At 48.6% G+C, this 12,413-nt stretch overlaps 6 protein-coding genes across 6 annotated transcripts; 4 read left to right on the top strand and 2 right to left on the bottom strand.

Annotated features, from left to right (window-relative positions):
* Positions 1–268: 268 nt before the first annotated feature.
* On the bottom strand, positions 269–1,796 carry VC83_03199 (uncharacterized protein). The gene is made up of 3 exons (XM_024466847.1): positions 1,264–1,796; positions 731–1,089; positions 269–672 (listed from the first exon to the last, which is right to left on the bottom strand). The coding sequence occupies exons 1-3, from the start codon at positions 1,394–1,396 to the stop codon at positions 622–624; spliced, it is 543 nt and encodes a 180-aa protein (XP_024325602.1). The 5' UTR covers positions 1,397–1,796; the 3' UTR covers positions 269–621.
* A 513-nt stretch (positions 1,797–2,309) lies between these two features.
* VC83_03198 (uncharacterized protein) lies at positions 2,310–4,571 on the top strand (the record flags this gene model as incomplete). Its single annotated transcript, XM_024466846.1, has 1 exon — positions 2,310–4,571. The coding sequence occupies one exon, from the start codon at positions 2,310–2,312 to the stop codon at positions 4,569–4,571; it is 2,262 nt and encodes a 753-aa protein (XP_024325601.1).
* A 481-nt stretch (positions 4,572–5,052) lies between these two features.
* On the top strand, positions 5,053–5,728 carry MIC10 (Mitochondrial inner membrane organizing system component). The gene is made up of 3 exons (XM_024466845.1): positions 5,053–5,150; positions 5,205–5,298; positions 5,389–5,728. Exons 2-3 carry the CDS (start codon positions 5,218–5,220, stop codon positions 5,578–5,580), a joined length of 273 nt encoding a protein of 90 aa, XP_024325566.1. The 5' UTR covers positions 5,053–5,150; positions 5,205–5,217; the 3' UTR covers positions 5,581–5,728.
* Positions 5,729–6,712: 984 nt separating this feature from the next.
* On the bottom strand, positions 6,713–7,539 carry VC83_03196 (uncharacterized protein; the record flags this gene model as incomplete). The annotated part of the gene is made up of 3 exons (XM_024466844.1): positions 6,713–6,853; positions 7,023–7,271; positions 7,330–7,539. 3 exons carry the CDS (start codon positions 7,537–7,539, stop codon positions 6,713–6,715), a joined length of 600 nt encoding a protein of 199 aa, XP_024325565.1.
* Positions 7,540–7,725: 186 nt separating this feature from the next.
* On the top strand, positions 7,726–9,793 carry VC83_03195 (uncharacterized protein). Its single transcript, XM_024466843.1, has 4 exons — positions 7,726–7,900; positions 7,952–7,961; positions 8,014–9,133; positions 9,186–9,793. Exons 1-4 carry the CDS (start codon positions 7,807–7,809, stop codon positions 9,213–9,215), a joined length of 1,254 nt encoding a protein of 417 aa, XP_024325603.1. The 5' UTR covers positions 7,726–7,806; the 3' UTR covers positions 9,216–9,793.
* Positions 9,794–9,957: 164 nt separating this feature from the next.
* VC83_03194 (uncharacterized protein) lies at positions 9,958–12,239 on the top strand. Its single transcript, XM_024466842.1, has 4 exons — positions 9,958–10,277; positions 10,329–10,514; positions 10,591–11,484; positions 11,546–12,239. The coding sequence occupies exons 1-4, from the start codon at positions 10,008–10,010 to the stop codon at positions 11,651–11,653; spliced, it is 1,458 nt and encodes a 485-aa protein (XP_024325567.1). The 5' UTR covers positions 9,958–10,007; the 3' UTR covers positions 11,654–12,239.
* Positions 12,240–12,413: the final 174 nt, after the last annotated feature.

The following is a 12,413-nucleotide window of genomic DNA, read 5'->3' as shown; positions in this document are numbered from 1 at the left end:
CAACGCCAAATAAGCGCGGGTCTCCTAATCACACCACCCGAACATGGAAAGGGCATTGGAGTGGCCCTAGGGGCTGTCAAACTTGACAGGTTTGAGCTTCAAAACTAAGGTATAGGGGCCTTAGCCGCCTCTTCGGACTTATCCATTGCCAATTATTGGCTACTTGGAGCTTGACAGGATTCTGTCAACAGATGACGGGGATAGGGATACTATGGCATCATATGGATGGTTGAATCATTGGATCCTTGGATCCTTGAATCTTGAATCGTCTGATCTTGTTACGGCCTTGTTATGATCTTGCTGTCTGTAGTAACCACTCTACGAACTGTGCTCTTGGCTGCAAACTCACATATCAGCTGAGATACGTCAATGTTGGGCTACACCTACTTGCCACAGCCTTCATCATCTCTCGTTGTGTTACGACATAGCCCACAAGCATGCCCATAATCATAACCAAAAAGTCACCGGGATACTTAAAGCATTGGTAAACCAAATTCTTGACCTATATAACATTTCTATTCCGCCGACAGGTGCATGCTTGAGCAGCCACCAATTATAGAAACATCGAGGCAGATATCGAAGTGACGAGTTATCCTAATAACACAGGCTATAAACTAACAGCTACCTGTCTTCCGGTGCTCCCGAGAACAAACCAACTCGCATCCTGTGGCTCTGTAGCGTGTGTTAGCTTGCGCACTAGAGTATGCCGGACTTCAACGAGGGCACTTACAGATGGAAGCTTCGGTACTACCACGGCCAAGACAGCCAAGAAGTTGATCGTAAAATAAGTGAAGTCGTAATGTGTGTAGTGTGTGCTGAGCAAAAACAAAACGATAGGCACGCTAAGCAGAAACTTCTTCGCCGGGGTGTATTGGTCTCCGTTGTCAATTTGCTCCCACATATTCAGGTTGTCGTAGGCTCCCGAGTTGAACTCGAACGGAACACCGCGAACCCAATGGAACATCAGATAGGAGCCAAACATGTATGAGATGTTTGTCAGTGTCCACGAGGTTTCCTGTGAGACCCCCGGGATAATGTCGTAGAAGATCTTCAGGCAAGCAATAATAACAATGTGAATGGTCCATGCACCTGTACAGATAAATGTTAGCCTGAGTTCCACGAATGATTACCCTCAACATCTGCCAGACAATGTAACATGCAACGCCATATACTTCATCTTTGAAGCCGTTCAATAACATCGTACAATATACACCACCCTAACCCCAGTGATCCCGCGTACCCCAGACGAACGTGTTGACTAACCTTTCGCATTGACCCAGTTTGCATTCAAATTTGGCAGCGCAGCTTGATCGCTCATGTGCTCTATGCTCTCCGGAGGTTCTTGGTATAATAAACTGCTCGACCGTCTCCTCCTCCCCATCTTTTCCGCCGACATGTTTCGATATGCGTCACCTCGACGAGGAGGGGTTGAACTCCCGTCGTAGGAGATGGTGCGAGGGAGGAGCAGTGGTGAAGACAGCTTGGCGGTATTGGAGGGAGATATACTGAATGTATGGGTCACGCTTTGGTCGAGCGTGTGTATATTGAGAGATCGTATGGGCTCGACCCGGATGGATGATGATCGTCGATGGCCGTCGATATTGGGGACGATGGCCTGGTTATGCTTGGGCGTAGCTTGGTAGATTGGTCAGCACAAAGAGTTGGTTGGAATGAAAGAGCTCTGCATGGCATGAAGTTCAGACAGTCATAACAGAAGGCGACTTTCGCTCAAAGGTTCAGACTGTCTTGGACTGCACTGGTGCAGCAAGGTCAAACAACCGCTTACCTAGTGTATGTAACGACAGAATAGCGGTAGCGTGTTGTGTATATGGCCGATGAGATTTATATATCGACCAGAAGCTACCTGCTTCAATATGCTTCCTTTGTGGTGGTATTAGGGTGCTGTGGTACTTGAAAGTGTTGATAATATGGATATGTTTCTAGAAGCCCAGTCCAGGACGTTCGAATATGTTGCCCGAGATCTGATGCGTCGTGTTCGGAAGAACCCCTGCAGGCAGTCTTACTTCACTCGTCTACTCTACCACCTTCGGGCTACGGTAGCCCGATTGGCCCATTACCACCAAGCCGATAACGATAACAGATAAATTACTTAACCCACGCTTCTGTAGATTTTGATGATCCAAAAGGACTTGCGATTCACGACAACAGCAGCAGCACCACTCCGAACGGACGAGCATATCCGACTTGCAACGATACCGAATCGTAAGGGCAACTTGAACCTCATCTACGATAGTCTACTTTGAACAATGATCGCATAAGCTCGCCACTCCCCTCGGTCTTACCTCGACATGAGTACCGACGACACGTCAGACTCGAGGACGTCCTCCGTGAGCCGAAAACGCACTCTGCAACAATCAGTTGGCAATGCTGCCGAAGTAATTACGCAAAGCCCGACGTCTGATTCGGATGGAGGCCAGCCATCTGGACGTGCGAATAAGCGCGCCAAACCAAATGGCAACGGTGGTGTTGAGAGCGATAATGTCCCGGCAGAGACAGACAATTCAGCAAGTGCCGCTGAAGCCCCTGTTGAAAAACCCAAAGATGCGACAGCTGCGGCCATGTCATGGAACAAGGGCGTCCAAGCGACTGTTCGGACCTCTCTTGGTGGCGGCGCGAAAGCAGCGAAGAAGGCTGCTGGAGACAACAATCCACCCGCGGCTGAAAAGAGGCAAGGAGAAGAGCCACCTGTTGTGGGAGACACATCTGCGTCTGGACCAGACGTTTCTCATAATAAGACCAAGCGGGCAAAGATGACAAGAGCCCAGAGAAGAGCCCTTTCTGCCCTCGACGTCGCTACTACCAAGCCGGGAAAGCCTGCGGATTCAAACATACCTGAAATTTCGAATAGCATTGACGGCACTGCCCCCGAGATTATGAAGGGAAGCGGCCTTACTTTGCCTTCTCCAACCGAGAGACGAGCAAGGGAGAAGCCGGCTGGCTATATTACTCGCGACCTCAGAACCAACTTTGTCTATGAGTTGCTCATCAGGAACAGCAATGTTGTGGGTAAAATGGATCTAGATTCGATGGTTGCTGCATGCGACGCATATATGAACAAGAACTATTCTAAGATCGAGAAGAAATATGGGGCTGTACAGCTGAAAGACGAGTCCTTTATGGGGTTCTGCAGAAACCGACTGAAGGAGGCGAAAGCAGGCACGATGTCAGCGTCCAAACCCGTTTCTACTGCAAGTTCCATAAATGGGCAAAGTTTGGGAGACATTACAACTACAGATTCCACTGCAGCTTTGGCTGTGCATGGTCAGAGCAGTGCTGTCGAACATTCCACCATTCCAAATGACGGAAACCAGAAAGAAAGGCCAGCAGCAGTTGTTTCATTGATACCCGAGGATGCTGAGGATGATGATGAATACTCCCCTGAACTCGAACCCATGGTTTTGCCATCATGTAGTGCAACCCGAGAGACGGATCAGATCCTCAGTGAGGCTGAAGCTGCAATGATCAACAAATACTACCCAGGCTTGCCACGTGGCACAATCCGCTGCCTTACTTGTGGTAACAATGGGCACTTGGCCACCTCCTGCCCTCAGCTGAAATGCTCCACCTGTGGTGTCCATGGCATTCATTTCACAAACTCTTGTCCGAAAACCATACGCTGCAGTAAGTGCCACCAGCGAGGCCACCAAAAGCCCGCCTGTCCCGAGAAGCTCGCCCTCACCGAATCCGAGGGTGAAACTTGTGATATCTGTGAATCTGGGCACCACACTGAGGACTCCTGCCACTTTTTGTGGCGTAGCTTCAAACCAGACTTGGGATCGGTTCGGAAGGTTTGTAGCCTCGTGGCAGATTGCTATAACTGTGGTGCGGATGAACATTATGGCCCTGAGTGCGCTCTGAGTCGTAGTGCCTCGTTGACAGGAGGATACACATGGTCCATGGCAAATAGGGATCGTTATGTAGTCCCCAAGATGAGCATGCCTGCGATCTCAAATGGGAGAGATTACCTGCCGGCCAAGCCCCAGAACGGGTTCAGCATCAAGGGATCTGCCAAATCGAATCCCGTGACGCTTGATGATAGCGACGAGGAAGATTTCATCCGGGCAAAGATAGCTCCACCGCAACCGAAGGGCCACATACGCTTCACTGGCGGCTGTCAACCGCTTGAAGAGAGATACCAGCCTCAGCCTCCACCACCTTCCAGTTACCGGGAGCCACCGCTTTCAAACTCATATCGTGGGAATGATGAGCATTTCAGGTTCGGGGAGGGACAGCTATATAGCCCCCCACCCAGTTATCCTGATTATAACCAAGGACGGTATGATGATCAGTATCACAACTTTGATCACGATAACGACTACCGTTCCAATGGTCAGCCAATGTTGCCTTTTAGAGGCGACAACGATGGCCATCGCAGTGGTCCAAACCCCAGCAAACGCTCAAGAAAGGGCGCTGGTAATGGACCGCTTCGTCATGACAACGTGGCGCCTCCACAGTCTCTTGCTGGGAAGAAGAGTGGCCGTGGGGGTCGCAATAAAGGCGGACCTAGGGGTGGTGGTGGCCGAGGTGGTGCAAACAGAGGTAAGAAATAAAGCGTCGCCCTGTAAGGCTATGTGTCGAGTATGCAAGGCATTGTACATTTTGTTTCAAGATAAAGCATCATGAATGGTGCTGCATATGTGGTAACCAAGTTGAGTTATGCAAGTGTGGACCTGGTATAAGGGATCCTACTTGTTCGAAGGTTAGACCACTGAAGGTTTATGGAGTTAGCAAGACTTTAAAGTTGGGGGTACTGTAGAAATAATCCTGAAGTACAAGGTGTTACGTTCTTCAGAGTCCGAGTTACGCAGAAGGAGGCTGTTGTTACCCTGTTAGAAACTGAGTCAACCATTTACTCAAGGAGCAATGACTGAATAAATCAAAACATCCTACTTCTACAATCTTTCTAAGCAGCGCTCATTCAGCCTTAATTCTCATAGGGTCTTCATCCACTCGATATGTTCAATCATAGACCCTGGTCTAAATGCGGCAGAACATCTAACGCTAACCAAATTAGGCGATATATTTCACCGCCCGGGACTCCTGTGAACCAAGGAATGTCGGAGCCGAAACAATGAGGTAGCTTTGCCAGCCAAAAATCCCAACTACGAGACTCGTCCCCCAGAGCCACAGTACGCGCCCAGTATCCTCCTCGTATTGTCAATTGACATCTAATTGATCTACAGCGACGTCGCGAAAATGCCAGAGACCTCGATCCCCCCGCCACCAGTGGTCACGCGTCCCAGCAGGCCCGTCTCCGAGACGCTGCTAAATGAGAAGGTAAGGCTTTACAGCTCACCCTGGCGCGCCTAGCCAGTTTTATCTGGCCAATGCGAAGTTTGTAGAGCTTGTGCTGACCTGGCGTGATAGTGGGACCGCTGTCTCTCGTCTCTTCTCATCCGCTCGTCCCTCGGCCTGTCCTTCGGTGTCGTCTTCTCCGTCCTCATCTTCAAGCGCCGCGCGTGGCCTGCTTTCGTCGGCTTGGGCTTTGGTGCCGGGAGGGCGTACGAGGAGTGCAACTCTAGCTTTATCAGGGCGGGAAAGGGACAGTCTAGGTCATAAACTATGCATCGGAGGGAATGATGGGGCGTGTTTGTTTGATACGAAGAATTGAGGATCGAATACAAATAGGATTGGAGTGGGGGAATTGTACAAGTACAAACCGAGAGCGACAGATAGAGATCGAAACATACAGCAAATAAGATGGTGGTTGTCCATTTTCTGTGTTTTTATCCACGCGACCAATGAGCCCAAGAGGAGATATAAACACCACTTATATTGTCACGGCTTGACAACGTGCGAGTTATCCCATTCCTGTCCTTTTCTGACGTTCAATTCCGCCTTCTCGGCTCATTTAGCCCCAGCTTCTCTCCCGTCGACTCTCCTTTCTCCGTATCCTCGTCTTCCGTTTGCCCTGCTACACTTACCCTCCCCGAGGTATTACTGCATTCCCCCAGCTCCACCCATGTATCCTTATCTTTCAGCCTTTTTGCCTTCAATTTCAAATACCTCAAAACTTTCTCGCTGAGCCTTGCCTGTCCTCGGTGTTGTGGTCTCAAATAATCCAGTCCAACAAGCGCGAGCCAAGCCAAAAACAGGACCGTTACTGTCATACTGAGAAGCAGGACGTAGAACTCCAAGCAAGTGATTCGAATTTCCCATTCTTCAAAGCCGGTGCCGGAAATGCCATGGGTCTGGAGGTGAGTGCGAGAGAGGAACGTTTGGGGCCGCTGGGTGAAGGTAGCATGAGGTATGTTTGTCATTGACCTCGAGTGATCGCTAGGCGACGGCGCAAGGGTAACAGTTGTGATGAGATATGAAATTCGTGCATCTTGTGCCTAATAAGAGCGACTCTTCATCCCAATCATGGACAAGGATGGAATACTGCCGCGGTGCTCTGGTTTGGTTCCGGGTCAATGATGATGTGAAGCCCTGACATGATAACAATGTTCGTTGTTTAGAGGAATTGCTATAGGATTTTTGAGGTATGATATTTCATTAAAATAATAAATTGGTTTTAGTAAGACACGAACGGAACGCTTGAAAAGACGTTGGGTATCCGAACCACTTGTGGTTGATTATGTGTCGCTCCTTCTCCAAAACCAAAATAACGACCAGCTATGCAGAAAAAGACAACTCTGAAGGCCATTTTCAAAGGTTAATACACCATGATCCATTCCAGCTCGTCTGAAAGTTATCGGAAAGTATCCATCAAGTCGTTCAAATATTCCACGACCTCGACATCTTGTCTAAGTATATCGTTGACATTATTGAAGCAACTTGAGGCTTTGTACAGACGCAGTTGCTGTTCAATAAAGCTCAAGTGCTGTTCGTTCTGGACACAAGATGCCAGTCAGCCATCAAATTACTTGAAAGGTTAAGATGGGTGCTGGGAGCTCTATAATGCTCGGGATATAGGCTTTGGCACTGAAAGACAGAGTGCCACCACCCTCTCGAGCACGACAGTAACATGAAGGATGACATCTAATAAATTCTGGACTTACTGCAGATCTAGAAGCCCAGAGGGACTGCATCCAGCCGAGGGCATTATAAATGGTACTTTCCGTGTCCCATCCGAATTCTTGTTGCTTCTCATCTACAGCTTGCAAGAATCTCGTGGTTGCTTGAAGAAAGACATGGCAGTGCTTGAGGACCTCAGGACAATTAGGCTTCTCGATTGCTATATCTTTCACCGGAATATTCAATAGGCTGAGTAATTCTCCGTTTAAATACGTCAACGAGCCAGCCACAACCTAGTACCAATGAGCCAAAGGTGCCTAATAGTGAGGACAACCGTATAAAAAAAATTACATCTTCGATCTCGTCTTTTGAACTCTCGTTGTCTAATATTACCACTTGGGCAGGATTTCCTTTATGAGCTGACTTCAAAGCTCGTATCTTCTCATTGCAGTCTTTGGTGATGGATCTCAATGAATCTATGTCCTCCAGCGTAATATGGGCACTTGTAACCCAAGCTAGCACCGTGGCTGCAAAAACACTAACAAGTCTGATTTGAACCATCCTAAAGCTTCATCGACTGGAACAATGAGGCTCTCTTGTTAAATCAAAGTTGAGCTGTAGAGCGAGAGGCTGGAGTTGTCACGAATACGTGGTGTCTCTGAATGTTGGTGCCTCGGTATTGTGTCAGCCTGGATACAACAGACTTTAGTGGCTGATAAGGCTGATAAGAATTGTGGCGCTACCCCACGTTCCACGTCGCTAGGTCCAAATTGATTTTAGAGGAACCTTTTGGCCATTTATCGCAACGTTAATAGAACGTTGAGCAGGATGCCACGAGATCCTCTCATCGGTCTAGTGGGCAAACCCAGCAGCGGGAAGTCTACTACTCTGAATAGTCTGACTGACGCTACTTCAAAAGTTGGTTGGTAGTTTTCAACGCCGGCGCGAGAAGGCTCGTACTGATTCCTTACAGGCAACTTTCCGTAAGGATAATTATAACAAGTATGTGTAGTTTGACTGACTTTATACGAATAGATTTACTACCATCGACCCAAATCGAGCTACGGGATACCTACAAATAGACTGCGCTTGTGCCAGGTACTCTGTCGAAGACAGGTGCAAGCCGAATTATGGATCTTGCAAGGATGGACGACGCTCGGTGCCGATAGAGCTACTCGATGTTGCCGGGCTGGTACCAGGCGCCCATGAAGGGAAGGGGCTGGGAAACAAGTTCTTAGACAACCTTAGACTCGCGGACGCGTTGATACATGTCGTTGACGTGAGCGGCACGACCGATGAGGAGGGAAAGGCAACACGAGGCTATGACCCGTCCCAAGATATCGCCTGGCTACGCTCGGAAATTGTACAATGGGTTTTAGGCAACTTGATGGTGAAATGGGGCTCGATCAAGCGCCGACACATCGCAGTCAAGGCTACAGCTGTCGAGACTTTGCAGGGGCAGTTTTCGGGGTACGGATCTAATGCGCAAGTAGTAGCACGCACTTTGGACCGCATGGGCCTTAAGGAGCCGCTGGAACACTGGTCAGATGAGACAGTAGCGAAAGTCGTTAATGCCTTTGTGGACGAGAAGTTCCCAACCATCATTGCACTGAATAAAATCGACCACGCGGACTCGGACAAGAATATCGCCAAAATTGCCAAGATGCAGGACCCGAATTCGATTGTACTGTGCTCAGCAATCTCCGAGGTATTCCTAAGGAAACTTGCGAAGCAGGGCTTTATCAAGTATACTGAGGGAAGCGACTTTGTAGATACGAGAGCGGATCTCATCGCGGATGGTGACCGCGAGGGCGGTGGGCTAAAAGAAATGGATGAGAAGCTCACATCAAGGATCGAGAACCTAAAGGATTTGGTACTGTACCGGTTTGGCTCCACAGGAGTCGTCCAGGTATTATCAAAAGCTGCGGAGCTGCTTGGACTGGTTCCAGTGTTCCCCGTGCGGAACGTCTCGACGTTTTCATCGGGCCAGGCAGGGTCAAATGCGGTATTTAGAGACTGCGTTCTTGTCAAGAAGAATACTACAGTCGCGGAAGTTGCTCGCAAGGTCATGGGAGACGCCCCCTTGGCTTATGTAGAAGGCGCAGGCGGCGTTAGAGTATCACTGGATCATACCGTCTCCGTAGGGAAGCATGATGTAAGTTCTCATTATTGCCAGGAAGGTACCCAAATAGCTAACCATGAGTCAGATACTATCATTCAAGTTTGGCCGAGAATAGGTGCAGGTATAGAGGTTCGGGGATGTGGCTTTCTGGGACACGGTAGCATATGGAAAAGCGTTTGACCAAGAACATCTAGGTAACAGGCGTTCACCTACCATGAAATGGTAGATTTTAAATAGGCGTTCTCATGGACCTAGCAATTTGTAGAGTGTTGCGCCAAACAATTCCTGCAGATCTATCTCTCATGGCCCCTTTCATCGTTCATTCCCACCACTGGATCCGGCGCCTTGGGATATTCGGCCTTGGCCTTCTCGTTGCAGTGATGATTGTCTCGCTCGCTAGTCGCAGTGTCTGGATCGCCTGACTCCCTCGCCGCTATGCCTGCCTTGAAGCCTCAACGTATACACCGTTTTTGTCCTTCGTCTTGGTGATATGGTCTTTGCCTGTGGATCCTATTCCGTGGGTTTTAATCTCTCGTTTCCATAGTGGCGTGTTGCTTAAGCCTCGTGTGACTACGGTGGTGCCGGGACGTGGGCATAAGAGTGCCGTGGCTAGTAATCGATAATTATGCTGCATTGTAGAGTTGCATTTAAAGAATATCTCATTAATTTACTCGTTATTTTCTGTTATTATAGAGCTGCTATTAATACGTATACTAATTTGCATTACTGTGGTTTGGTGTCGTCATAACTACGGTGCGTGTAAGTATGGAGCTGGGACAACGTTTCTCCAAGAGCTCTAGCCGACGCCGAACTAACGTTATATGCGGAGAGAGCTTCTGACGGCTCCAAGTACAACAATCTTTGCCCGCCCGTTAACAAGAGAGCACCAATTTTGATATTAGGAAAAATGCGGCCACCAGCTCTACCAGTATCAAGTTTGCGTACTTGGGCCAAATTTAATGGTATAGAATTTGAAGATATATCTGTTGAGAAGAATAAGGAATATGGAGGCTACGGCGTCGTTTCGACCACCAAAATCGATTCGGCCCCGGAACAAGAGGGTAACCTAACCGTGTTGAATGTCCCCAAAGATCTTATATTGAGCGCCGAAACCATTGCAGAGCACGCAAAGGTTGATAAGCATTTCGGACAGATTCTGGAGGCTGTTGGTGGAAGTGTAGGTGTGCGCTTGTCGATCACATGCAACGTATAACTAATGGCAACCCAGACGTTACGTGGGGATGTAATGCTCTTCTTGTTGATGCAAGTGACAAGAGCTTCATCAGATCCAAGTATTAAATTCAGTGTTCGGGGTCCGTGGACTGAGTATGTCAAAATGCTGCCGGAATACATTTCTCTGCCGACAGCGTGGCATGATGACCAGATAAACCTCCTTAATGGAACGTCTCTAGAGGTAAGGCTCTCGAAAGCCATTAGAACAGCTTTGTCCATAAATGTTACTGGGAATTGCTTACGCTCTCGCCCTCTAGAAAGCTGTTGCAGCAAAAGTTTCAGCATTAGTACGGGAATTTGAGACTCTCCGAGAAAATACAACAGAGATCCCCTGGTGCCACAACGCTTGGTGGGAGACGGAGCATCTTGAATTCAAGGATTGGATCCTTATTGATTCCTGGTATCGATCTCGGTCTCTAGAGCTGCCTCTTTCAGGAGAGGCAATGGTGCCGTTTCTGGACATGGCGAATCATTCAGCAAACGCAAATTCGCACTATCAGCAAGGGATTGACGATGAAGTGCTCTTGCAAGTCAAGCCCGGGCAGCACATTGAAAAAGGGGAGGAACTAACTATTGACTACGGCTCTGCCAAAAGTGCCGCTGAGATGCTTTTCAGCTACGGGTTTATAGACGACTTGTCTTCTGTGCATAGCCTCGTCCTTCATATCTCGCCTTCTCCGGATGACCCCCTTGGCAAAGCTAAGGTTATGATTTATGGCAAACCCCCGACGCTTCACATTTCAGCGACCGATGACTCTCTGGAGCTGACGTGCCCATTTATCTATCTTATGTGTGTTCACGGAGATGATGGGTTGGATTTTAAGGTATTACTGGAAAATGATGGGACATATGGACAAATGCGGGCATTCTGGAAGACTACGGATATTACCGACTCCATTAACAGCTTCAAGGACATTGTTACTGCGGATCCTCTTGCTGATGTATTTCTCTTACGAGCAAAGGTCCTCTTAAGATATATAGTGGACGAGCAATTGGAACGACTGAGTGAGAGCGAGCATACGGCGAACGAGCTCGATCCCAACCACAAGAGCCTGTCAGTGAGTGACAAAGGGATTCCAGAAGCTGCATCGAAGCTCCGCGTGATCGAGGCAGGACTTCTCAGCAAGAGCTTGGAATTATTAGAGGCGGAGGTATGTTTGTTGAGCTGCTCTTACTAAACATCACTCAACATTTTCATTAACATGCATTTAGATCAACACGCTATCATCAAGCCCTATAGTGCGTGAATATTTAGGCAGTTCAGAGGCACAGGACGCACCAGCGGCCGGAGATAACGACGAGAGCGAAGATTTTAGCTGAGTCCTTGGCAGTTAGTCATACGCAGTTCATCGCATAGGAGTAAGCATAGACTGCGCGTGAACCCCCAATTAAGCTTGACCACGACAGCGGATCAATAATTCTCACTGGCATCCGCTTCATATGGCAGTTGGTGGTGGGGAACTTTGCGGGGAGAGCCAAACACGCATTTAGCGGGCCGCAGTGGGACGCCATTAACAAGTTTTCATGTCAGCTAAACAGGGGAGCCAAACTACTTCTCCTGTATTCGAGACGAAGTTAAAGAGTAATACGACTCTACAGGCGCAAGAGTTGCACTTCGTGTCGTGCGGCGGTTTGGACATGTACTTTCCGATTGGTGGATCAAGGATCGATCAACATGACCACGTTTTTTTTAGGCTGATGGAAATGAGGACGCGTCATTGGTCCAACGCATAAGAGCCGGACGAAGGGCTTAAAGCGACAGAACATGGCAAGCTTTCTGGAAATCCTAGCGAAAGAGACTGGCGAACTCGTCGGCGTTGAGTAGTCCTAAAAGGCGAGGTGATCTTCGAGATCTCTGCCAAGTAGAATGGACGATTTGATTCTGATAGTCGATCTGAAGAGAAGATCGTAAATTTAGGCTTAAGCGTCTCTCATGTGCTCCCCGCGTTGTGCTATATTGATGGTGGATATGGGTGCCAGTGACTTTCTATCCTGGCCAGGGCATGGCAGTGTTGGGGTGCATCTGTGACCAGGAAACCCACAGCGATAGATTCCCTTGTCGTGGCGCAAAATCAGGGAC

This window comes from Pseudogymnoascus destructans, assembly GCF_001641265.1.
Source record: "Pseudogymnoascus destructans isolate 20631-21 unplaced genomic scaffold scaffold_7, whole genome shotgun sequence".
Taxonomy (NCBI): domain Eukaryota; kingdom Fungi; phylum Ascomycota; class Leotiomycetes; order Thelebolales; family Thelebolaceae; genus Pseudogymnoascus; species Pseudogymnoascus destructans.
This window is presented reverse-complemented; position numbering and strand designations above follow the sequence as displayed.

What these genes read in the sequence shown, in the direction of transcription:
- MIC10 (XM_024466845.1), top strand. Translation starts at nt 5,218, where the DNA reads ATGCCAGAGACCTCGATCCCCCCGCCACCAGTGGTCACGCGTCCCAGC. An exon ending in AGACGCTGCTAAATGAGAAG is followed by an intron (nt 5,299 to 5,388) that starts GTAAGGCTTTAC and finishes CTGGCGTGATAG; the next exon opens with TGGGACCGCTGTCTCTCGTC.
- VC83_03194 (XM_024466842.1), top strand. Translation starts at nt 10,008, where the DNA reads ATGCGGCCACCAGCTCTACCAGTATCAAGTTTGCGTACTTGGGCCAAA. An exon ending in TGGAGGCTGTTGGTGGAAGT is followed by an intron (nt 10,278 to 10,328) that starts GTAGGTGTGCGC and finishes ATGGCAACCCAG; the next exon opens with ACGTTACGTGGGGATGTAAT. An exon ending in TGGAATTATTAGAGGCGGAG is followed by an intron (nt 11,485 to 11,545) that starts GTATGTTTGTTG and finishes ACATGCATTTAG; the next exon opens with ATCAACACGCTATCATCAAG.
- VC83_03199 (XM_024466847.1), bottom strand. Translation starts at nt 1,396, where the DNA reads ATGTCGGCGGAAAAGATGGGGAGGAGGAGACGGTCGAGCAGTTTATTA. An exon ending in AAACTGGGTCAATGCGAAAG is followed by an intron (nt 1,090 to 1,263) that starts GTTAGTCAACAC and finishes TTATCTGTACAG; the next exon opens with GTGCATGGACCATTCACATT. An exon ending in TAGTACCGAAGCTTCCATCT is followed by an intron (nt 673 to 730) that starts GTAAGTGCCCTC and finishes CACACGCTACAG; the next exon opens with AGCCACAGGATGCGAGTTGG.
- VC83_03195 (XM_024466843.1), top strand. Translation starts at nt 7,807, where the DNA reads ATGCCACGAGATCCTCTCATCGGTCTAGTGGGCAAACCCAGCAGCGGG. An exon ending in TCTCCGTAGGGAAGCATGAT is followed by an intron (nt 9,134 to 9,185) that starts GTAAGTTCTCAT and finishes ACCATGAGTCAG; the next exon opens with ATACTATCATTCAAGTTTGG.